At 35.1% G+C, this 25772-nt stretch overlaps 2 protein-coding genes and 1 long non-coding RNA gene across 4 annotated transcripts in view; 1 reads left to right on the top strand and 2 right to left on the bottom strand.

Moving 5' to 3' along the window:
* The window catches only part of LOC141378654 (uncharacterized), a 117271-nt gene that overhangs the window by 23133 nt on the left and 68366 nt on the right, over positions 1-25772 (top strand). The gene's annotated exons all lie outside the window — the stretch shown is intronic.
* LOC141379250 (monocyte chemotactic protein 1B-like) lies at positions 1270-13788 on the bottom strand. 2 transcript variants are annotated; one of them, XM_073933319.1, is made up of 6 exons: positions 4884-5100; positions 4564-4678; positions 4088-4481; positions 2681-2766; positions 2366-2477; positions 1270-2265 (listed from the first exon to the last, which is right to left on the bottom strand). In XM_073933319.1, exons 4-6 carry the CDS (start codon positions 2745-2747, stop codon positions 2052-2054), a joined length of 393 nt encoding a protein of 130 aa, XP_073789420.1. In that variant the 5' UTR covers positions 2748-2766; positions 4088-4481; positions 4564-4678; positions 4884-5100; the 3' UTR covers positions 1270-2051. The 2 variants fall into 2 exon arrangements, with proteins under 2 accessions (XP_073789420.1, XP_073789418.1); XM_073933317.1 differs by lacking the exons at positions 2681-2766; positions 4088-4481; positions 4564-4678; positions 4884-5100 and adding exons at positions 13486-13577; positions 13688-13788 and having other exon boundaries at positions 1382-2265.
* Positions 15627-17343, bottom strand: LOC141379221 (monocyte chemotactic protein 1B-like). Its single transcript, XM_073932874.1, has 3 exons — positions 16925-17343; positions 16610-16721; positions 15627-16509 (listed from the first exon to the last, which is right to left on the bottom strand). Exons 1-3 carry the CDS (start codon positions 16989-16991, stop codon positions 16296-16298), a joined length of 393 nt encoding a protein of 130 aa, XP_073788975.1. The 5' UTR covers positions 16992-17343; the 3' UTR covers positions 15627-16295.

Raw genomic sequence — 25772 nt, 5'->3', positions numbered from 1 at the left:
ATGGGAAAATCCGATTTGCACCATGGCGCATGGTCTAAAAGGGTTGAGTTTATTTTCTTAATGAGTTATAGGTGTGTTTTAAGAATAAACCAATTAGAGTCTCATCTCCCATTCCCTTTAAGAGCCAGCTGCGTCGCGTCATAAGCCTATTCGCTATTTACAGGACGTAAAGTAAGTCTGAGTGGAAAAACTGAGCATTTCACTAGCAAACTGTTAAAAAGAGCATCTACTGAGTGATAATGAGAGATAATGGATCTTCTTTCACTTTCGCTTTTGGATAGGGAAACCTTTAGGCACAGACATCAATTAGTCTATAAATAAATAATTGCGTTTGTTAAGCGCAAATATTTGTTTCAAAACTATTTCTAAATTCAGTTCTAATTTCCAGTAAAAAAGAAATAAATGACAAAAAAAAAAACAGATTTGATAATTATAACAACTACAATAATACAAAACTTGATTTGTGTCACACTGTCTCCATATTCTCTGTTCTTTAAGAATCCAGGATTTGTCTGTCCTTTTCTATTTGTAGGTCATGATGACCGAGGCGATGTTTAGAAATAATGTGTTTTCTTTTAATTGTTTTAATGATAAATAATATGCCAACTGTGTGGTTCTTTTTTAGGGCCATCGAAGATTAGTTTGGAGGTTGGATTCAGTTTTAATTCAGTTTTTCATTATAATTCTATTTTAATGCTTTGTCAATGTGTTTTTGAAGGATTTGTTTGGGGACGGGCTCGGTTAGTTCAGATACGAGTGTGTTTAGAGGATGAGACACTGTAAGTTTCTCATTGGCCAGAAAGGCTTTATGCTGGATAAACTGGGGGTCAGACTGATGCAGCTCGTTTCTGAATCTCCAAGTTCAGCAGGTATAAACCCAGCACAGCACTGTAGGCAATGTTAGAGGTGTATATGTGGATATGTAATATGTTTTTAGCTAATTCTAATCAAACTTTTATTCAATCATTTAATTAAACTTTCGTTCCAATTTTCTAATTTTAATACTGGTTCCCAAATTTCATTCCCATATAAAAAGATTGGTTTGATAATAGTGTGATATAATTTAATCCATATTTTAGTTTTAATTTAAATAGACTTTTTTTATGCACCTGTATGAAAATTGCGTTGAATAATTGCAGCATTAGATGATGATCAGAACTTTTCCACTAGCTCAACATCTACCCACCATCTGCTGAAGAGCAGTTAAAATTATCAACAGCATCATCCACACTTCTATATTAGGTATAGCTATAAAGTAACTACTAGGGTATAAATAAACTTTATTATGTATTGGGCTTTTAATGGGGGAGACTATGGACCCCTGTGGTTTATGAAGGTACTGCAGGGGTCTGTGGACATTTTACATACACAGAGACTCACAAATAGTTGTATGACATTTATTTTTGTAACAAATTGTACAGAATTTTCAAAATGCTAAGCGTTGGACATGCTTATAATTTGTGCCTTCATCGCACACACACAAGCAACTACTGCCAGAGATTTGTTTCCAACACATATATTGAACTATACGGAATTATTATTTTATACTTGTGTATTTACAAGTGTATATATAATAGTTGAACAACTACTGGCTAATTCTCATATTATCACCTGCTCGCTTTTTGAACTTTTTAATAAGCTCACAGCTTCCCTCATCTTCTAAAAATGTGAAAAGTAAAAAAAAAAAACTTTCTTTTGTACATACCAGTACTGCGGTTAACATGGCCCACTTTTCAACATCAAAAGTTGCCACAATGCACAATGCAAGAGCCCACAATGCATTTCAAATCTTTAAATTAATGCAAAAAAAAAAAAATTAAATAAAAACATACAAATATTTAACGCTATTAGTTACTTAAAAGATTATGTTTACATTACAGACAGAGATTACAACAATTTTAACAACAATTCTATTTTTAATATCGTACAAAAACCATAAACAAAAGTAACCAAATGCAAAACCATTTAAAATCACCATTACTGTCCTTTAACACATCTTTTTCCTGATATTTTTCTATTGGACATTTGCAGTTGTCTGTGAGTTCTTTTGTTTAGTCGTCAGCATTGTTGTTGTAACTCTGCTGTTTAGTGGTATTTCTGCTGTTGTGCTCTTCTCCTTTGCGTTCGTCTACTGAAGCTCCCTCTAAAGCTTCAGGATCCTGTTCTCTGAGTTTCCTCTGTTCTTCATCCACCTTCCACATGGCACTCTTTGTCCAGCTACTTTCAGGTTTAGAACAGAGCGTCTTCCCAGCGACCGTCTGAAACCTAGTGGTTGTCATCACTTTTAATAGACTTAAAGTAAATGAATATTACAATGATTATCAATGAAGGAGTCAAAAAGGCTGTCTCTTGTTAGTTTACTTACAAGACTGCTCTTATCGGACACAATTCTTCAGTTTGTATTCTGTAGTTCAATATTTTGTCCAAATGTGGTCTTCTGTCTCCATGTCTGAGGCAACAACTCACCGGAGGTCCATCTGTGAACAGAAACACAATACAGACAAAATAAAAGCTATACGGTTGGTCTGTGTTTCATACTTCACGTAAATTGAGAGTTTCTGTGTGTTATTTCTCACTCTTATTCAAGGCAAGGTGTACACCAAACAAGTTGAGCTAAACATTCAAAACAACATTTACACCACCTTTAACTTCACTCTCTTTTTATATCAGATAAACTTACCTGCGAACACGCTGATGGACCTGAAAATGATCACCAAAACACAAGCTGTGAAAATCCTTCCGGTCATGTCGATTCATCACACTAGTCTGATCAACAAGATGCGACAGTTTTAATATAGAGGAAGGTAACCACGCATCTGCCTACTTGCTTGTTGTTGTAGCACTTGTGGTCACAAGTGTTGTTGTCCAGTGGAAAAGATGACTTTGAGCCATTAGTTAATTTACACACAGACTAGAATAAAAGCTGTGATGACAAATCTCAAGTAATCAAAGTGATAAACGGATCAAAAATAACCAGCATGGGAACATTATTTATTTTGCGTATGTGTGAAATTTCAGTGGTGAAATTCAGTAATTTCCTTTGGAATTGGAGTGACCAGAAGTTCTACTGTCAGTATTCACTCGCCTTCAGGTTGGTCACTTAAAGAGAGGGGTCTGGATGCAGACCTAGTGCAGATGCAATCTGATCTGCATGCAATGCTTTTAAATAGGCTCACCTAACCCCACCCTTAACCCTACCCCTCACAGTGATGTCATCAGCTCCACTGAGTGCATTGTATCTGATATTGCATAACTGAGAGATGCATTCTCAGCTTGGTTCATTAAGGCTGCATCCAGATACTATTGCACTCAAATTCCTCGTGTTGACCTAATGAAAGCTGTTTGAAAGTGACTTGAGCTGTGCTTCATTCAAATGCACTATCCACAATAAAAAGAGCCCAACATTTTACTAATGTGATCACAGCTTTAGGTTTTCACTCATTTAAAAATTGACCTTCACTGACTTGACTTTGAGCAGAGTTTGTGCTTTGCAATGTTTCTGTTCTCAGCTGTTTCACCCAACAACAACAAATATGCAATAACATTAAAACATTAAGACATTAAACATTAAAAGTATTTTATATTTTATTTTGATTCACTGAACAAAAAACACAACAATAGATGAGAATTATACAAAATTAGTCCAAATGTATAGTTATTGCCAAAATTAGCCTAATTTATCCTCCCTAGTTTTAAACCTTTATGATATATTTTTTGTTTAAAACAAAATAACATATTTTAAATAATTCTCGTTGCTGTGATCCTTCGACTAGCATAGAAGAAAAGTCAATGGGTACCAGCTACCAGCATAATTGAATTGTTAAAAGAAAATAAAAATACACACAAACTGAAGTCACTTGACAAAAGGGTATAAAAATTCAATGACAAAACACAGACAAATGGTCTGAGAGGAGCCAAAATGTGGACTTTTCACCGCTTTTACCACATGATTTATTCATTATAATTAGATGATAACGTATTTATTCTGGTATTATCATGCTTTTTCCTTCTTTAAACAAAAGTAATTGGTGCTTTTATTTGCATCATCTACTTCAGCTAACAATGTTACTGATGTTGCTAATGTCACCTGTTTCTCCTCCACCATGTTCAAAGGATCCTGCTGATGTGTCTCTGTAGTTTCAGTTGTTTTTCTGTCATCCATCTCTAGTCCAGATGTATGTAATATTGTAGTCCTGCTGTACTCTGGTCTATATGTTTCAGCTGTTGTCACAGTTGTACTCGTGCTGGTCTCTGGTCCAGATGTGTCGATTACTGTCACTGTTGGTTGTACAGTTGCTGTTCTCGTGCTGGTCTCAATTTTTGTTCCTGGTGTTTTTTGTGTTGTAGTTTGGGTTGTCTTTGTTGTGTGGCACTGAATTACTTTGTGAGTTTCTGTTGTTGGACTCAACTTATAAATCACTCTCTTAGCCCAGTCACTATTTGGATCTGAACAAATAACTTTGTTTTGCTTGACATAGAATCTAAACAAGGAGTAGAGTAATATGATACTTAGATCTGAGTTAAATTTTAAATTGTAAATTATTATTAAGTCGGAAAAATTACCTGACAGCTTTGATAGGACATAGCGGAGGTTCATCTATGCTATAGCTCACAATTTTTTCAACTGATATTCTGACATTTTTCACTTTGGTACAGCAGTGTACTGGGTGTGCAATACCTGTTAGAGAAGCACATCATTGTATTTAGGCCGAGAAATCATTACATTTCATAGTAAAATATCTACACACATCTACTCTCTCTTATAAAGACACAACATCTCCTCAACATCTCTACATTTCAGTCACATGAAAGTTATTGATGCCAAACCACAAAAGGAACTCATTATTTTAACAAATGTAAATAATAAAATGATCTATTCTTACCTGATATTTCAACAATCCACCCTATACATAGAAAAACTGCAGTAAACAGAGAGAAGTTCATCTTGCTCTGCTCTGCTTGTACAGCGTTATGTTGTGCTAAAGGGTCTGTGTTGAAGGAGGTCTTTCAGCCCACAAAGCTATTCTTCGTCACCTCGGGCCCACAGACACCTCAGTCGGGGACAGGAAAACATGAGTGTTGAGTGGAAGACCAAAAGTGAGAGAGATCGATGCGCATTAAACCACACAGGGGAAAGTAAGGGGTTACAGAATGCATTCAGCATGGCTCGGTTCAGCTCATCGTGGCCTGGAGCTTTGGTTAGAGTGACACTTCAGTTGAATGGAAGTTCAGATGGAAGGTTTCATTTATTTTAGTTTATTTGAGTAGTAACACTACACATTACAAAAAAAAATGCCTACCCAAAAGCTGTAAAACTTGTCTTGTACATAGAGATTTTAGCTTATGCTTGTCTCTGGTCCCTAGAAATGCATTTTTTGGAGGAGTAAAAGAAAAAAAAACAATCCAGCTTAATCTAACAATATTTAACACATATTACATTTATATATTTAACCCAATAAAAACTGTAAAAACTGATTGGGCGACATGTTGACTGAGTGGTTAGCAGCACTGTCACCTCATAGCAAGAAGGTCGCTGGTTCGAGTCTCAGCTGGGTCAGTTGTCATTTCTGTGTGGAGTTTGCAAGTTCTCCAGGTGTTGGCATGGGTTTCCTCCACAGTCCAAAGACGAGCAGTACAAGTGAATTGAATAAACTAAATTGACAGTACCGTATGTGTGTGAAAGAGTGTGGGTTGCGGCTGGAAGGGCATCCGCTGTGTAAAACATTTGCTGGATCAGTTGGCGGTTCATTCTGCTGTGGGTAATAATAAATAAAGGGACAAAGCCAGGGGAAATGAAATGAATGAATGAATGAAAAAAATTAAAGATTAATAGTATAGCATATGCTAATAAGTCAACTGATTGCTTTCTTAATTAATTATAAAAAAAGCTCATATATAAAAACATATATATACTGTTAAGACCTGACTACATTCACAAACCATTTATATATTGTCATAACTCTTGACTGTTCAAGTCACTCAATGTGTCTACAGCAATTTCAGATGCTACAACTAAGCTGCAACACTGAAAATGAAATAAAATTGAAGCTTCTTGCATCTAAAATCATAACTTTCTTGCACTTTGTGAGCAATTGGGTATACAGTGTGGGTCTGCTGAATGTGAGTGGAAACTACAGAGGCCTTAAAGGGGCTGTGAAACCACAAACGTTGTATTCACCCTTAATGGGATCTTCCACATCTCAACAAGACCTTAAAACAAAACCAGCTCCCACCCAGCAGTCACCTACATCTTTAACAGACAATATTGGTTTCAAGATGCCATTTTGTTCACCCTCTGTCGTTCTCAACGCACATTGTTTAATGTGATTATGTTTAGTATCATAAAAAATTCAATTTTATGAGTTTGTGTGCTACTGCCCTTTCTACTACACCAGTCCTTTCTGGCATTATATGAAAGTAAATATAAAGACCTACATTTATAACCACATGCGCATTTCCTGTTTCGAAATCACACAAAAGATGTCTTCTGAGCTATTTGTAGAGAGTTCTTGTGTCGATGAGCGAAGATAAACCACATCTTCACACTTTATTCGGCAAGAGGAAGTGTACAAATGGCTGTGCTGCCCCTCATTATGCAGAATGTGTTAAGTTCTAGTAAACCAAAAAGTAGACGGTGGGCCAAGTGCATTTCTTTTAAAGTTTCAGTAATTGTTGACCAGAATGACATAAGCTTGACCTGAGTCAGTGGAAAATATTACAGTTGTATGCTAATTTTATTTCTGGTCAATATGCGTGTTAATACAATACTTCGTGTTAGAACTGAGCAGCAGTCTGGGCGTTCAGTGATGGAAAAAATGCATAAGGGCCATTCTTGAAGGAGTTCACCCCAAAATTTAAATGTCTATTTCTAAAAATGATCTATATTTAGAGAAAAATAGAAATTATATTGTTTAGAACTAAAAAAGTGACAAACGAATGACGAAATTATAATTTTCTGTTTTAGTCAGTGCACTGCTTATTTCATTTCACCCCATGGGTTTTTGTGGTTGACTAAATGTACATAGGCAAAATGTGCATGAACCACTTGGTTCTGTGCAGCAGAGATGAACCGTATGAAAAACTCTCAAAACCACATTTGCACTTTAACTACACTCTCCTTTAATTTCATGCAATACCACAAGGCATTAGGAGAAGCTTCTCAAATTTCCAGCTAACACTGTGATGGATCCCAAAACACAAACTATAACAAATTAAAATAAAAATCTGCATCACATTGTCAATGCATGTTAACCAGTTTAACCGCTCTGGGGTGCATTTCCCAAAATCATCGTTAGCCAACTAAGGTCGCAAGTTCTGTCGTTACAAACATAGTTTGTTGATTTGCCGTTTCCCAAATCTGTTCCTCCAACGAACATGCGCTAGCTGCGTTGCAAACTTGAGCACTCGCAACTACACCTCTGGAGCTGAAGTTTGAAACATAGTTCCTGGCTGTGTTCTATTCCCACTTATCCCCCCTATGCCCTATTCATTTAAAACATTCTAGCATTCAAAGTTGGAATTATTAAAAATAAAAAGCATTAAGGTCATCTCTCATGTGTACTATGCTTTCTAACTATTTTTACATTTCAGGTTTAGCGATCTTCTTGTTTACAATTGTGCTTCCTTCGCAGTGCACTTTGAAAAGATTGATGTCATTCGGAACACGGCCTCATGGCGAAAGCTATAGGTGACCAATTTTTTAAAGCAGAATTTATGTTACATCTCCAAAGTTGGTTTAAACAAAAAGCATATGTTAATTCTTTTAATTTATAATAGGTTATTTATTAAGTATCTGCACTGTATATGACATGTGCCTGCTGGTTACTTTCTGCTGTGGTGGTTTACAAGTGTCAAACTGTAAAAGTAGACTTTTCTAAAAAAAAAAATTTTAAAATAAATAAAAAATAATCCTTAATAATTATAATAATAATAATCATCATCATCATTAATGTTATTAAAGTATAATTATTTTATTTTTTAATGCATACTAAATATTAAATCTCATTTCTCAATAAATCGCCTCATTATTTATTTATTTATATAATTTATATATGATATTAGAATAGGTGTTAGCTTTTGTAAGTGATTTTATGTTTTAGAATAGGATATGTCATATTCTCAATAATATTTGTAAAGGAAACACAGGCCCCATATGTGCCATGTACATATATTTCAGTTAATATGGAAAGCTAGTGTATGTTTTTACCAAATTTATTATTGGATTTTATTTTAAATGCGTGTTTGTGTAAAACAATATAATTTGCACAAAGAAATGATGGGGTTCTTCCCTAAGAAGTAGTTACTTAAAGTGTCATTATGGGCATTTTACGTTATACCTAACATGGTTCAAGCGATGGATCTGCGACAGAGAAACTATGCGTTTTGGGAAACACTCGTCACTACATAGCTCTTTTCCCAAATGATGCATTTTACTTTGATAGTTCAGCCGCAAGTTACATTCTTGTTTGGGAAACATACCTCTGAGCTCTCATTTTCCAAAAAACAACATCATTACTCACAGCCCTAAACAACAAGATGGAAGATTGACAATGTAAATAAGCAACTCACTGTGCGCTGCAGAGAGATTATTTGATTAAATCTTTGTGAGATCACAATGACGAATATGTTTTCATTGATTAAAAGGAGCTCATATTTAGCAGCTGGTTTACTAGAATATTTTATTAAGAAGTCATTTACTTGGACGCCAAGTTGTCTACCTGTTTTTGACCCCTGGCACGTCTGTTGTGTTGTGTGGCTAGCATGCGGCTATGCTACGTTTTTACCTCCTTTATCCTGGTTTTTATTGGAGTACAAGTCAAGGTCTATATCGGTCACCTGGTTTTTAACATGTACACCTACTCTGCTATTGAACTTTACCAACTTGAAAGCACTTTGCTGCCTGCCACTGAAGTGTTGTGCATGCTACATTCTTCTTTGTCGCCCAAGATATATGCACAGGGGCTCTCACCGAAATCTTCAGATCAATTAGTACACTCTGGTCTTAAAGGCATATGGGTCCTTGTCGCTTACCATCTCTGAGTTGTCCTGCAGTTCTGGCTCGTCTTCAGAGGTCTTTTGCTATCAATGGAGTTCACCTCAATACAGTCAGGTTTGCACAAATGAATGTTCGCTCTATAAATAATAAAGCAGCCTCAATTTGCGATCTAATTGTGGATAATAAGCTTGACTTTCTCTCTCTCTTTGTGAAACCTGGCATCAGCCAACTGACTACCTTAATCTAAATATGTGCGTTTGTGCGCTCTACCTGGGTACACATATTTTGAGCGGCCACGTTCAACTGGCTGAGGGGGTGTCCTGGCAGTTGTTTTTTGATCCGTTGTGTCTGTTACTGAAATAGCCTTCTCTTCCTTTCCCACCTTTGAATGCTTGGCGTTTAAAGTGTCTGGTTCATCCTCAGTGCTGATTTTGAAAATCTATCGCCCTCCTAAACTCAATTCTTTTTTTTTTTCCTAATTTTCAGAATTGTTGACACTCGCCCTTGCTCATTGCCTTGCTCCTCTCTTAATGGGTGATTTAAAGTATCATGTTGACAATGCTGACTGTGTTCATGATACATGCTTAATGGACATCTTGGACTGTTTTAATCTGACACAGCACGTTCATTTTCCGACACACAAACATGGTCATACATTGGGTTTGTTTCACAGGAGTGACTATTGACTCACTTGTTAGTAAGAAAGTATTGATCAGTTGTCACGGTACGTTGACTGGACGGAGACAAAAAAAGGTGAAGGATCCTAGTGCATTTAATGATGGTAAACGTGCGGTACCAGAAAAACCAAGAAATCCAAAAATCAAAGTAACAAAATAACAAGAAACAAACAAAACCAGGATCTATGACAGATAAACTAGAACAAAACTCAAGACTATGGCAGGATACAAAATACTACTCAGAACAACATACCAACAAGGACGAACGACAAACTGACAAACAATGGGTGAGTGGTGAATAAATAGTCCATGAAATCAAGCAGAAACAGAAACAGCTGTGAATACAAATCAGTGTAAGTGGGTTCCGGGTGTATGCGCGTGTTATGTATGGATTTGTAGTTCTTCAACCACTGTAGTTCGCTGTGGGAGTTTGCTGGCAACAGTCATGACATCAGTGATCATAAGCTTCTCACTTTCAATCTGATCCCACCCTCCACACATATTGTTAGTGAATGCATTATCTTATTTAGACAACTTGGAAAAATGAACTATGATTATTTTAGGCAGTCTGCTGGTCAATTATCTCCAATGACATCTGTTGACCAGTACAATCTTGTTGTTAAATGTGTGTTAGATGACTTAGCCCCCTGAGAAGTCGCATTGTAACGTTTAAAAGATCCTCTCCATGGTTTACAAATGATCTACGAAAAATGAAAGCTGTTGGCAGGCTGTTGGAGCGGAAATATGTTAAAACTGGGCTCACAGTTCATAAATCACTGTTTGATCAGCATCAAACTGATTATCATATTGCTTTTACAGCAGCTAAGAGGGAATTTTACTCAGTTATTAGAAGTAATAGTTCAAAATCCAGAGTTTTATTCCGTATAGTTCACAGTTTGATCAGACCCTCCCTTAACTCCCTCCCTCCCACTATAGAGCGATGTAATGACTTTCTCATTTTTTTCACTGAACAATTTGATAACATATTTAACGTTATTGCCTGCGATCATGCTCTCGTCCCTGTTAAACTGCTTCCTTCATTCTTTCCTGCATCTGGGTTCTCAACTTTTAACGCCATGGACTCTGATTCTTTTACACGTATTGTGCTGTCAATGAATTCTTCCACCTGTACACTTGATCCATTCCCTACCACTATTTTTAAGCATTCTGTATCTGTCTTTGAGCCCCACATCACTGCCATTGTTAACGCATCCCTCAGTGATGGTATTGTTCCACTATCATTGAAAATGGCTGCTATAACACCGGTTCTTAAAAAGCCTGGCAGCGACACAACACTGTTGTCAAACTATCAAACCATCTTAAATTTACCATTTGTGGCTAAAGTCCTTAAACGTGTGGTGGTGAGCCAACTCCATAATCATCTTCATGCAAACACTCTATTAGAGAAATTTCAGTCTGGTTTCAGAGCAGGTCACAGTACTGAAACCAATTAGAGTCTCATCTCCCATTCCCTTTAAGAGCCAGCTGCATCTCGCCATAAGCATATTCGCTATTTACAGGTTGTAAAGTAAGTCTAAGTGGAAAAACTGAGCATTTCACTAGCAAACAGTTAACAGTTTTTTTTTAACAGAAAACTGTTAAAAAGAGCATCAACTGAGTGAGAATGAGAGATAATGGATCGTCTTTCACTTTCGCTTTTGGATAGGGAAACCTTTACGCACAGACATCAATTAGTCTATAAATAATTAATTGCGTTTGTTAAGCGCAAATATTAGTTTCAAAACTATTTCTAAATTCAGTTCTAATTTCCAGCAAACTAATAAATAAACAATAATAACGAAGTGTGGTCAAAAACCTGAGTTATATCCTAAAACACATGCTGTGCCCCATATGGTCTAAAACCTGACAGGTGGGCAAATCTAAGCTTGTTTTTAATAAAACAAATATAAATATGGATATAATAAATAATACTGCTAATAATAATAACATTATACAAAAGCATATTGTTATGAATGAACTGAAAAGCCTCCCGAGATGAAGAAGACATAAAAGCAGTGATTTTTTTATATTTATGTAGGCTAGAAAATAATATGTTTTGTAATATTTTAATCATTTATATTTATATCCTATATCTATTCTTATTATATCCTATATATATCCTTAATATTTAATTTTTTTCATATGTAAAGATAGGCCTATTTGCCTATTGCTCTCTTGTGCGTATTAAGCAGTGTGTAAGCGAGGCGCAACTCTGCGCCAGAGTTTAGACCAGGTTTGTTTTGGTCTAATGAAAAATCAATTTTAGTTTCTCAAAATAGCGACGCGCTAGCAGTGCGCCTCAGAACACCTTCCTTTTTAGACCAGAACGCCTATGGGCGCACATATGAGCGCTAATGCATTTGCTTTTTAAACAGCGTGACGCAGCGCCTCAAAACGACTCTTGCGCCAAGCTGAAACTAGCAAAAGGCTAATGCACCGTGCCTTGCGCCACATTGCACCGGGTGTATGATAGGGCCCCATATGTCACAGTATACTGCTGGACAGGCTCAGGAAGTGGATTGGTTTGCCTGGTACAGTAATTAGCTGGTTTGTCTCTTATCTCGCTGACCGCTCTCAGGCCCTGTTTACACTAGTGTGTTTTAGTTTTAAAACAGCGTTTTAGAATGAAAACGATCCGTGTCCACACTAGCGTTTCACCCAGCATTTCTGAACAGCTCTCCGTCTACTCCAAAACACTGAAAACGCTCATCACGTGACCACACACACACTCTGGCATGCGCTGCAGCCTAGCCAGATGAGAGCTGTACTTGTCATTCTTGTTAATAGGCATAGGACGATAACCTTTTTTAAGGTGTACTTTTAGAAAAGTCAAGGTTTTAAAACCGTCAACATTTTCTGCTATACTGTTCCTAAGGTATGATTTTTTTATTTAAAAAAAAAAAATCTGTGGTTATGAATATAATGAAGACAGCAGAAGTCTATGATTCATTTAGCCTGACATGTTTACTGTCCCAAAATATTTTATATGTTTCTTAAAATAAAAATACTGTCTTCAAAAGGGAAGAAAGAGCAGTATTTGCTATACCGCAAAACCGTGAAACCGTGATATTTTTATTCAAGGTTATCACATTGTCAGAATCTTATACCGGCCCATGCCTAGTTGTTTATTGTAGTTTTTGCCCCAAAAATCAACTTTTTGTTAATTTTGGATTGGGTTTGTAGAAGAGGGGTGCTATTTTTCCTTTTTGTAATTGTTTTGCTTCTGTTTATGTTATTAAGGCAGTGAGGGTTTAGTTCTTCCCTTTCTATCAGGTAGAGAATTTTTTGTCTATTGTTTTGGCTTGAAGTTTTCTTGAAACCCTCTCTTAATAATTGAATAAATCATTTGTTACTCTTTGTTCAGTTTGCATTGTGAGTTTCCTCTTTGAGTAATTTCTCTTCCCTTAAGTCTTTTGAATGTTGCCATGGGACCTCATTGCTGACACACACACACACACACACACACACACACACACACACACACACACACACACACACACACACACACACACACACACACACACACACAAACACTCCACTAATATTTTGTTGCGAAGCTGTGCTCCTCTAGAAAGGATTGGGCAATGTAACACTTCACCTGTTGCTTAGAAAATTAATATAATAATGTAGTTCACGTAACTTGTGATGCGTTACCCACAACACTCATTACATTCACTGAATAATATCTATACACATGTTCACTCTCTCATGAAGATATAGTATCAGCCCAAGTTCCTCAAAAGTTAGTCAAATTAAAGACATTGCGTCCAAAACATGTTGTTAATCTTCAGAAATGAAATGGTCATATCTCACCGTACACACGTTCACCGTTGCCAGATATTATCCACTGTGTAGAAATAAGAAAAACAGCAAACTGGTTGAACTTCATCTTGTCCTGTTCCTCCCTTTATGAATGTGAAAAGATGGAGGAAAAAATCCAAACTTTTCATCAGTTAAAGTTACTTAGAAACTGCTGGCTATTATTACTTAAAGAAAGAAATTAAATATAGTGAACCTGTAAATAAAAGTTGTAAACGAGGGCTTTGGTAGCACTTCCTTCCTTCCTTCCTTGCCAAAGCAGTATATGTATGTCATGTTCAAAAATAAACACAGTGTATGTTTGTGTGCTTCTGGGGCAAAGGTGAACTATTGCAAACAACTCAGAAGGAACGGGCTTTTGCTGTGACGGCACCTAAATTGTGGAATGGGCTGCCATATATGTTAGACGAGCCTCTTCCTTAACTGTTTTTAAATCTCTTCTTAAAACCCACTTGTTCAATTTGGCCTTTAGCACTGCCTGAGATGTTGACATTTTATGTTTATGTATTTGTATTTTAAAGTATGTGTTATGCTTTGTTTTACTCTATTGTTATCACTTTGGTCAACTGTATTATTTTAAAGTGCAATAAACTAATTTTGAATTGAATTGAAAAACCAGTGAATGCAACAGCAACAACAACAAACACATAATTTATATGTTTAATAGTTTAAGTTAAAATGCCTTGTGTATCTTATTTATAAATAATTTTTAGTTTTTATATTTTATTGATTCAGTTTAATTACTTATTTTTGACTTCTCGTTATAACATAGCATTTTAATTATTAATGCCTGATTAGGACAGTAGGTGTGTTTAAGGTTAACAGTTACTGACTGAAATCTGCTGGTTACGGTTAGAGAGGAGATGAAAGTAGAGGGACAATTTTTGCTTTCCAACGTGATGCTTGCAAGGTGTTTGCATACTTTATAATGAAGTGTAAATGTCAAACAAGCAGTTGTTTTCATAATTTTCATTGAGCAACAGAAACACATGCCATCCAGTACTCCATGTATTGTAACATTTTTTAAGTTCAAGTTGCTTTATTGGCATGACATTTAGTACAGGATTGCAAAAGCATTTTAAATATGTATAAGTAAAAAAGAAATAAATGACAAAAAAAAAAAAACAGATTTGATAATTATAACAACTACAATAATACAAAACTTGATTTGTGTCAAACTGTCTCCATATTCTCTGTTCTTTAAGAATCCAGGATTTTTTATTTTTTTTGTCTTTCCTTTTCTATTTGTAGGTCATGATGACCGAGGTGATATTTAGAAATAATGTGTTTTCTTTTAATTGTTTTAATGATAAATAATTTGCCAACTGTGTGGTTCTTTTTTAGGGCCGAATAACATCGAAGTTTAGTTTGGAGGTTGGATTCAGTTTTAATTCAGTTTTTCATTATAGTTCTATTTTAATGCTTTGTCAATGTGTTTTTGAAGGTTTTGTTTGAGGACGGGCTCGGTTTGAGTTTTCTTTAGTAGTTCAGATACGAGTGTGTTTAGAGGATGAGACACTGTAAGTTTCTCATTGGCCAGAAAGGCTTTATGCTGGATAAACTGGGGGTCAGACTGATGCAGGTGCAGCCAAACTGAACAGCTCGTTTCTGAATCTCCAAGTTCAGCAGGTATAAACCCAGTACAGCACTGTAGGCAATGTTAGAGGTGTATATGTGGATATGTAATATGTTTTTAGCTAATTCTAATCAAACTTTTATTCAATCATTTAATTAAACTTTTGTTCCAATTTTCTAATTTTAATACTGGTTCCCAAATTTCATTCCCATATAAAAAGATTGGTTTGATAATAGTGTGATATAATTTAATCCATATTTTAATTTAAATAGACTTTTTTTATGCACCTGTATGAAAATTGCGTTGAATAATTGCAGCATTAGATGATGATCAGTACTTCTCCACTAGCTCAACATCTACCCACCATCTGCTGAAGAGCAGTTAAAATTATCAACAGCATCGTCCACACTTCTATATTAGGTATAGCTATAAAGTAACTACTAGGGTATAAATAAACTTTATTATGTGTTGGGCTTTTAATGGGGGAGACTATGGACCCCTGTGGTTTATGAAGGTACTGCAGGGGTCTGTGGACATTTTACACACACAGAGACTCACAAATAGTTGTATGACATTTATTTTTGTGACAAATTGTACAGAATTTTCAAAATGCTGAGCGTTGAACATGCTTATAATTTGTGCCTTCATCGCACACACACAAGCAACTACTGCCAGAGATTTGTTTCCAACACATATATAGAACTATACGGAATTATTATTTTATACTTGTGTATTTACAAGTGTATATATAATAGTTGAACAACTACTGGCTAATTCTCATATTATCACCTGCTCGCTTTTTGAACTTTTTAATAAGCTCACAGCTTTCCTCATCTTCTAAAAATGTGAAAAGTAAAAAAAAAACTTTCTTTTGTACATATCAGTACTGCAGTTAACATGGCCCACTTTTCAACATCAAAAGTTGCCACAATGCACAATGCAAGAGCCCACAATGCATTTTAAATCTTTAAATTAATGCAAAAAAAAAAAAAATTAAATAAAAACATACAAATATTTAACGCTATTAGTTACTTAAAAGATTATGTTTACATTACAGACAGAGATTACAACAATTTTAACAACAATTCTATTTTTAATATCGTACAAAAACCATAAACAAAAGTAACCAAATGCAAAACCATTTAAAATCACCATTACTGTCCTTTAACACATCTTTTTCCTGATATTTTTCTATTGGACATTTGCAGTTGTCTGTGAGTTCTTTTGTTTAGTCGTCAGCATTGTTGTTGTAACTCTGCTGTTTAGTGGTATTTCTGCTGTTGTGCTCTTCTCCTTTGCGTTCGTCTACTGAAGCTCCCTCTAAAGCTTCAGGATCCTGTTCTCTGAGTTTCCTCTGTTCTTCATCCACCTTCCACATGGCACTCTTTGTCCAGCTACTTTCAGGTTTAGAACAGAGCGTCTTCCCAGCGACCGTCTGAAACCTAGTGGTTGTCATCACTTTTAATAGACTTAAAGTAAATGAATATTACAATGATTATCATTGAAGGAGTCAAAAAGGCTGTCTCTTGTTAGTTTACTTACAAGACTGCTCTTATCGGACACAATTCTTCAGTTTGTATTCTGTAGTTCAATATTTTGTCCAAATGTGGTCTTCTGTCTCCATGTCTGAGGCAACAACTCACCGGAGGTCCATCTGTGAACAGAAACACAATACAGACAAAATAAAAGCTATACGGTTGGTCTGTGTTTCATACTTCACGTAAATTGAGAGTTTCTGTGTGTTATTTCTCACTCTTATTCAAGGCAAGGTGTACACCAAACAACTTGAGCTAAACATTCAAAACAACATTTACACCACCTTTAACTTCACTCTCTTTTTATATCAGATAAACTTACCTGCGAACATGCTGATGGACCTGAAAATGACCACCAAAACACAAGCTGTGAAAATCCTTCCGGTCATGTCGATTCATCACACTAGTCTCATCAAGAAGATGCGACAGTTTTAATATAGAGGAAGGTAACCACGCATCTGCCTACTTGCTTGTTGTTGTAGCACTTGTGGTCATTAGTTAATTTACACACAGACTAGAATAAAAGCTATGATGACAAATCTCAAGTAATCAAAGTGATAAACGGATCAAAAATAGCAGCATGGGAACATTATTTACTTTGCGTATGTGTGAAATTTCAGTGGTGAAATTCAGTAATTTCCTTTGGAATTGGAGTGACCAGAAGTTCTACTGTCAGTATTCACTCGCCTTCAGGTTGGTCACTTAAAGAGAGGGGTCTGGATGCAGACTTAGTGCAGATGCAATCTGATCTGCATGCAATGCTTTTAAATAGGCTCACCTAACCCCACCCTTAACCCTACCCCTCACAGTGATGTCATCAGCTCCACTGAGTGCATTGTATCTGATATTGCATAACTGAGAGATGCATTCTCAGCTTGGTTCATTAAGGCTGCATCTAGATACTATTGCACTCAAATTCCTCATGTTGACCTAATAAAAGCTGTTTGAAAGTGACTTGAGCTGTGCTTCATTCAAATGCACTATCCACAATAAAAAGAGCCCAACATTTTACTAATGTGATCACAGCTTTAGGTTTTCACTCATTTAAAAATTGACCTTCACTGACTTGAGTTTGTGGTTTGCAATGTTTCTGTTCTCAGCTGTTTCACCCAACAACAACAAATATGCAATAACATTAAAACATTAAGACATTAAACATTAAAAGTATTTTATATTTTATTTTGATTCACTGAACAAAAAACACAACAATAGATGAGAATTATACAAAATTAGTCCAAATGTATAGTTATTGCCAAAATTAGCCTAATTTATCCTCCCTAGTTTTAAACCTTTATGATATATTTTTTGTTTAAAACAAAATAACATATTTTAAATAATTCTCGTTGCTGCGATCCTTCGACTAGCATAGAAGAAAAGTCAATGGGTACCAGCTACCAGCATAATTGAATTGTAAAAAGAAAATAAAAATACACACAAACTGAAGTCACTTGACTATAGGGTATAAAAATTCAATGACAAAACACAGACAAATGGTCTGAGAGGAACCAAAGTGTGGACTTTTCACCACTTTTACCACATGATTTATTCATTATAATTAGATGATAACATATTTGTTCTGGTATTATCATGCTTTTTCCTTCTTTAAACAAAAGTAATTGGTGCTTTTATTTGCATCATCTACTTCAGCTAACAATGTTACTGATGTTGCTAATGTCACCTGTTTCTCCTCCACCATGTTCAAAGGATCCTGCTGATGTGTCTCTGTAGTTTCAGTTGTTTTTCTGTCATCCATCTCTAGTCCAGATGTATGTAATATTGTAGTCCTGCTGTACTCTGGTCTATATGTTTCAGCTGTTGTCACAGTTGTATTCGTGCTGGTCTCTGGTCCAGATGTGTTGATTACTGTCACTGTTGGTTGTACAGTTGCTGTTCTCGTGCTGGTCTCAATTTTTGTTCCTGGTGTTTTTTGTGTTGTAGTTTGGGTTGTCTTTGTTGTGTGGCACTGAATTACTTTGTGAGTTACTGTTGTTGGACTCAAATTATAAATCACTCTCTTAGCCCAGTCACTATTTGGATCTGAACAAATAACATTGTTTTTCTTGCTATAGAATCTAAACAAGGAGTAGAGTAATATGATACTTAGATCTGAGTTAAATTTTAAATTGTAAATTATTATTAAGTCAGAAAAATTACCTGACAGCTTTGATAGGACATAGCGGAGGTTCTTGTATGCTATAGCTCACAATTTTTTCAACTGATATTCTGACATTTGTCACTTCGGGACAGCAGTGTGCTGGGGGATAATTACCTGTTAGAGAAGCACATCATTGTATTTAGGCCGAGAAATCATTACATTTCATAGTAAAATATCTACACACATCTACACTCTCTTATAAAGACACAACATCTCCTCAACATCTCTACATTTCAATCACATGAAAGTTATTGAGGCCAAACCACAAAAGGAACTCATTATTTTAACAAATGTAAATAATAAAATGATCTATTCTTACCTGATATTTCAACAATCCACCCTATACATAGAAAAACTGCAGTAAACAGAGAGAAGTTCATCTTGCTCTGCTCTGCTTGTACAGCGTTATGTTGTGCTAAAGGGTCTGTGCTGAAGGAGGTCTTTCAGCCCACAAAGCTATTTTTCGTCACCTTGGGCCCACAGACACCTCAGTCAGGGACAGGAAAACATGAGTGTTGAGTGGAAGACCAAAAGTGAGAGAGATTGATGCGCATTAAACCACACAGGGGAAAGTAAGGGGTTACAGAATGCATTCAGCATGGCTCGGTTCAGCTCATCGTGGCCTGGAGCTTTGGTTAGAGTGACACTTCCGTTGAATGGAAGTTCAGATGGAAGGTTTCATTTATTTTAGTTTATTTGAGTAGTAACACTACGCATTACAAATAAAAGAGCCTTCCTAAAAGCTGTAAATCTTGTCTTGTACATAGAGATTTAAGTCTATGCTTGTCTCTGGTCCCTAGAAATGCATTTTTTGGAGGAGTAAAAGAAAAAAAACAATCCAGCTTAATCTAACAATATTTAACACATATTACATTTATATATTTAACCCAATAAAAACTGATTGGGCGACATGTTGACTCAGTGGTTAGCAGCACTGTCACCTCATAGCAAGAAGGTCGCTGGTTCGAGTCTCAGCTGGGTCAGTTGGCATTTCTGTGTGGAGTTTGCAAGTTCTCCAGGTGTTGGCATGGGTTTCCTCCACAGTCCAAAGACGAGCAGTACAAGTGAATTGAATAAACTAAATTGACAGTACTGTATGTGTGTGAAAGAGTGTGGGTTGCGGCTGGAATGGCATCCGCTGTGTAAAACATTTGCTGGATCAGTTGGCGGTTCATTCTGCTGTGGGGAATAATAAATAAAGGGACTAAGCCAGGGGAAATGAATGAATGAATGAAAAAATTTAAAGATTAAAAATAGTATAGCATATGCTAATAGGTCAACTGATTTCTTAATCAATTATAAAAAAAGCTCACATATAAAAACATATATATACTGTTAAGACCTGACTACATTCACAAACCATTTATATATTGTCATAACTCTTGACTGTTCATGTCACTCAATGTGTCTACAGCAATGTCACATGCTACAACTAAGCTGCAACACTGAAAATGATGTTTAAAATTGAAGCTTCTTGCATCTAAAATCATAACTTTCTTGCACTTTGTGAGCAATTGGGTATACAGTGTGGGTCTGCTGAATGTGAGTGGAAACTACAGAGGCCTTAAAGGGGCTGTGAAACCACAAACGTTTTATTCACCCTTAATGGGATCTTCCACATCTCAACAAGACCTTAAAACAAAACCAGCTCCCACCCAGCAGTCACCTACATCTTTAACAGACAATATTGGTTTCAAGATGCCATTTTGTTCACCCTCTGACATTCTCAACGCACATTGTTTAATGTGATTATGTTTAGTATCATAAAAGATTCAATTTTATGAGTTCGTGTGCTACTGCCCTTTCTACTACACCAGTCCTTTCTGGCATTATATGAAAGTAAATATAAAGACCTACATTTATAACCACATGGGCATTTCCTGTTTCGAAATCACACAAAAGATGTCCTCTGAGCTATTTGTAGAGAGTTCTTGTGTCGATGAGCGAAGATAAACCACATCTTCACACTTTATTCGGCGAGAGGAAGTGTACAAATGGCTGTGCTGCCCCTCATTATGCAGAATGTGTTAAGTTCTAGTAAACCAAAAAGTAGATGGTGGGCCAGGTGGACTTCTTTTAAAGTTTCAGTAATTGTTGATCAGAATGACATAAGCTTGTCCTAAGTCAGTGGAAAATATTACAGTTGTGTGCTAAGTTTGTTTCTGGTCAATATGCGTGTTAATACAGTACTTTGTGTTAGAACTAAGCAGCAGTCTGGGCGTTCAGTGATGGAAAAAATGCGTAAGGGCCATTCTTGATGGAGTTCACCCCAAAATTTAAATGTACTCACTATTTACTCTCCCTCAAGTGGTTTCAAATCTTTATAAGTTTCTTTATTCTAATTAACAGTAAAGCATATATTTTGAAGAAAGCTAAAAAAAAGCAAATACTAAGAAAGTCATTGGTTACATCTTTCTTCAAAATATATTCTTTTGTGTTCAACAGAAGAAACAAACTCAAACAGGTTTCGAAAAACTGAAGGGTGAGTAAAGCATAATAGGATTGTCATTTTTGAGTCTCTTAAACAAAGAATTTGTAATATATAAAAGTGGTAGTTTTGTTTTTTACCCTTTTTATGTTCTAAGCCATTCTTTCTGTGGACCACAAAAGAAGGCATTTACAAATGTTTTTGAGTGTTTTGTTACATAAACTAAAAGTCAGTGTTGTCCGTATTTGAAAGCAAAAGAAAAAAAAAAGAAGCTGGACCCTTTTCACAACATCCTTAATAGTAATCAGCATCTTAAAACCTTGAATGTTTTAGTAGCTTGTTTTTTTTTATTTACATTTATATATTATTTGCATATGCATTATATGATCTTTGCATCAAATTATTAAATTACAAAGAATTTGTGCTTACGCAAGATGTTGAAGATGTTGATGTGAAATTTGACATTATTCTCTTTTTATCTCAAACATTTTTTTTTCCCTGAAACTCTTGATAACACTATCACTGAGTTTTTCTTTTATTGTTTGAGCAAATAGGGTGGTATGAAACACAGGCTCAGTGGGAAAATGTGTCCTAGGTTACATTTTTGACAACAGAGAAATATGCGCCCCATTGTACATAAAGGCCCAATCCTGATCCTGTTTTTGTACCCCTACCACTTCCCTTTCTTGTTGGCCCTTTAAACAGAGTGTGAAGGGCAAGGGCTTCAAAATTAGAAATGGGACAGCACTACAACAACTGCACACTTCATCATATGTCATCACATTCTCTTGCTTCATATGAGATCGATGATGGCGACTGCTGTAGTTATTCCAGTTGTGTTATTTTTGGTATTTATCTTCAGAAAATCACTGAAGGCAACAATATCTGTTGTCATAACAATATATTGTGGCAATAAGATTGTAAGATTGTAACTGTACTGTGCATTTAAACTGTGGCCATATTCATCTAAACGCACGAAAACAATACTAACATTATACCAGACACTGTAAAAAAGCTCATTCCCAGCCACTAGACTCTTCTTACAGGGTATTCGCGTGTCATCGAGTGTCAGTTGTGAATGTTGTGCGACTACTAGTAATTATTATAGATTATAGATGTAATTTATTATTATTATTTTTTTTTTGTGCATGATGGTAAAACACGAACACCGGTATGAATATATTAAAACATATGCTTGTTTGTTATAAAAATATTATAATTAGGACAAAAAAAACAAACAATTTTTTGCATCTCCTGACTTCTGTGTGCAGGCATGCTGCCGTTGTAGATTGTGTATTCTGGGAACATTTTTGTATCCCTTGGTTTTGAATGTGGTCCTGATAACATTAATTCGTCCTGGCTGAGGAGAATCTGTCAAGGTGCTATTTAATGCATCCTAAGCTATATTTCAAAAAAGAAAAAAGAAAAACACTGAAACAGATTTTTTTTTAAATGACAAACTTTCAATAGCAAAAATAAAAAAAAGTTTGTCATTTAAACATTTTTAAAAAAGGACTGTTATTATCGTTTATATGTGTGTTTATATCGCCCCAAAATGACCACCTATACACTATATATGCCTACACAGCCTAAAAAGTAGATTTTTTTTACCATTGGTGCCCTTTAAATTAAACCGTGTGTGTGTGTGTGTGTGTGTGTGTGTGTGTGTGTGTGTGTGTGTGTGTGTGTGTGTGTGTGTGTGTGTGTGTGTGTGTGTGTGTGTGTGTGGGTGTGTTAAAAAATTACACCAAAATGCAATCACTGTTGTAAATATAGAGTGAAATAAATATATTTCTAATTATGTAAATCATAAAATAGTTTCTATATATATATATTATTTACCAAGTTACACTGCTCTGGGAATTATAGAATTGTCGTTGGATCTGATCTTTTTCTGATCGGATCTTTACAAAGAATATTTGCAAATATTTTTGCAGGCATTTTGAACATTATTTAGAGAAAAATAGAAATAATATGTTAATTCTTTTAATTTATAATAGGTTATTTATTAAGTATCTGCACTGTATATGACATGGGCCTGCTGGTTACTTTCTGCTGTGGTTTACAAGTGTCAAAATGTAAAAGTAGACTTTTCTAAAAAAAAAAAAAATGGAAAAAAAAAAGTATCATCCTTAGTAATTATGATAATAATCATCATTATAATTAATATTAATAATGCTATTAAAGTATAATTATTTCATTTCTATCCATACTAAACATTAAATCTCATTTCTCAATAAATCGCCTCATTATTTATTTATTTATATAATTTATATATATTATTAGAATAGGTGTTAGCTTTTGTAAGTGATTTTATGTTTTCGAATAGGATATGTCATATTCTCAATAATATTTGTAAACGAAACACAGGCCCCGTATGTGCCATGTACATATATTTCAGTCAATATGGAAAGCGAGAGCATGTTTTTACCAACTTTATTATTGGATTTTATTTTAAATGCATGTTTGTGTAAAACAATATAATTTGCACAAAGAAATGATGGGGTTCTTCCCTAAGAAGTACTTACTTATTGTGTCATTATAGCACTTTTACATTATAACTTATATGGTTCAAGCGATGGGTCTGCGACAGAGAAGCTATGCGTTTTGGGAAACACTCATCACTACATTGTTCTTTTCCCAAACGATGCATTGTACTTTAAAAGTTCAGCCGCAAGTTACATCATTTGGGAAACATACCTCTGAGCGGTCATTTTCCAAAAAACAACAACATTACTCACAGCCCTAAACAACAAGATGGAAGATTCACAATAAGCAACTCACTGTGCAGTGCAGAGAGATTATTTGATTAAATCTTTGTGAGATCACAATGACGAATATGCTTTCATTGATTAAAAGGAGCTCCCTTTCAAATTGTACATACAATTGAAGTCATAATTTTTAGCCCCCCTTTTATTTATTTATTTATTTATTTTTTATTATTTCCCAAGTGATGCTTAACAGAGCAAGGACATTTTCACAGTATGTTTAATAATATTTTTTCCTCTGCAAGTCTTATTTGTTTTATTTTGGCAAGAATAAAAGCAGTTTTTAATAAAAGAAAAATTAAAAAATACAAAAAAAGATTTTCAGATCAAACTTTTTAGCCCCTTTAAGCTTTATTTTTTTTTGATAGTCTACTGAACAAAACATTGTTATACAATAACTTGCCTAATTACCCTAACCTGCCTATCTAACCTAATTAACCTAGTTAAGCCTTTAAATGTCACTTTAAGCTGTATAGAAGTGTCTTGAAAAAATATCTAGTAAAACATTATTTACTGTCATCGTTGCAAAGAGAAAATAAAACGGTTATTAGAAATGAGTTATTAAAACTATTATGTTTAGAAATGTGCTGAAAAAAATCTTCTCTCCATTCAATAGAAATTGGGGGGAAAAAGGGGGTGCTAATAATTATGACTTCAACTGTATAATGCAGTATATTACCTAAGGGAGAGATTGCAACCTGCTTACTACTGTACATTCTGACTTTAGGTGGTGAACCAAAGAAAGTACTGATTTAGTCAAAACAAGTACTTACTAACAGCGTGTCCGAAAATTGCATGAATCCCAACATTAAAGAGTGAAAAACAATATATAAGCTGAGTAGTATGTTTAAATTCATTGGAAAAAAAGTAGATGAGAAGTTTTGATTGGAGAGTGAAGCGATACAACTGAAGTTAGTAGGTCATGTGATAATGGCAGATGCATGACATCAGATTTCCATTCTACTCATATTCATACTTGGAACATATTTTCAGATAAGTTAATTCAAATGTGCTACCAGCTCGAGTACGTGGACGTGGACTTTACATTGCAGTTTACTCAATGAACAGCTAGTGCAGCCCTACCGTTCTCCTTACCAGATATAAATGTTAGGTAATACTTCTGTTTACATTGGATTTGATGCACTGGCATAAATATTTAAAAGCTACAAGTTGATAAACATTCAACTATTCTACTAACTTATCACTATTTATCTACAAATTCACTGATCATCCAACTGTATTTTTACAACAACAGAAGTTAATATAACTGATTATTGCATTGCTATATTTATTCTTCAAAATGAGATACTAATGCATTGCTGCTATGGATTTAATTATAGCAACACAACTGTCTCAGCTGGGAAAATTCTGTGCCACCAAAAGCATTGTCAAGCACCACCAGCTGGACGTTTTTTGAAGAGCAGCTGGCATTTTGAAGCTGCATGGCAAAAAATGTTTTGATAGATACAAATTAATTAAATATTGAATTGTTAATAAATATAAGGCATACTGCATTATTCTTTTATGCCTTTATATGCATAATACACTGAAGCCAAACCTTAAAAGGAATCTAGAATATTACACTGCTTTTCTGGACACAAAATCTATGTCAGAATTTATAGACAGTGATTATGCTTATTGTGATTAAATGTGTTCTTGCATCCTATTTACAAATGATTTTAATTAATTAGCATAAACTAAACTATCAAAATTGGATGTTTACATTGCATTTGTTAATTTGGAGGAGTTTTTTCAGAAGGTCTGCTTTTTGCACAGTTTACTGGAATTTACTTCTGTATTTACAAATGTTTCATAGATG

This window comes from Danio rerio, chromosome 2 (genome assembly GCF_049306965.1).
Source record: "Danio rerio strain Tuebingen ecotype United States chromosome 2, GRCz12tu, whole genome shotgun sequence".
In the NCBI taxonomy this organism is placed as follows: Eukaryota; Metazoa; Chordata; class Actinopteri; order Cypriniformes; family Danionidae; genus Danio; species Danio rerio.
Note: the sequence above shows the minus strand (reverse complement) of the source record. Positions and strands in the feature narration are given on the sequence as shown.

Coding starts and splice junctions, on each gene's coding strand:
- LOC141379221 (XM_073932874.1), bottom strand. CDS start 16,991: ATGACCGGAAGGATTTTCACAGCTTGTGTTTTGGTGGTCATTTTCAGG. Junction 16,722..16,924: donor GTCCATCAGCATGTTCGCAG/GTAAGTTTATCT, acceptor TTCTGTTCACAG/ATGGACCTCCGGTGAGTTGT. Junction 16,510..16,609: donor TGTCCGATAAGAGCAGTCTT/GTAAGTAAACTA, acceptor GACAACCACTAG/GTTTCAGACGGTCGCTGGGA.
- LOC141379250 (XM_073933317.1), bottom strand. CDS start 13,767: ATGACATACATATACTGCTTTGGCAAGGAAGGAAGGAAGGAAGTGCTA. Junction 2,478..13,485: donor CAACGGTGAACGTGTGTACG/GTGAGATATGAC, acceptor TTCTGTTCACAG/ATGGACCTCCGGTGAGTTGT. Junction 2,266..2,365: donor TGTCCGATAAGAGCAGTCTT/GTAAGTAAACTA, acceptor GACAACCACTAG/GTTTCAGACGGTCGCTGGGA.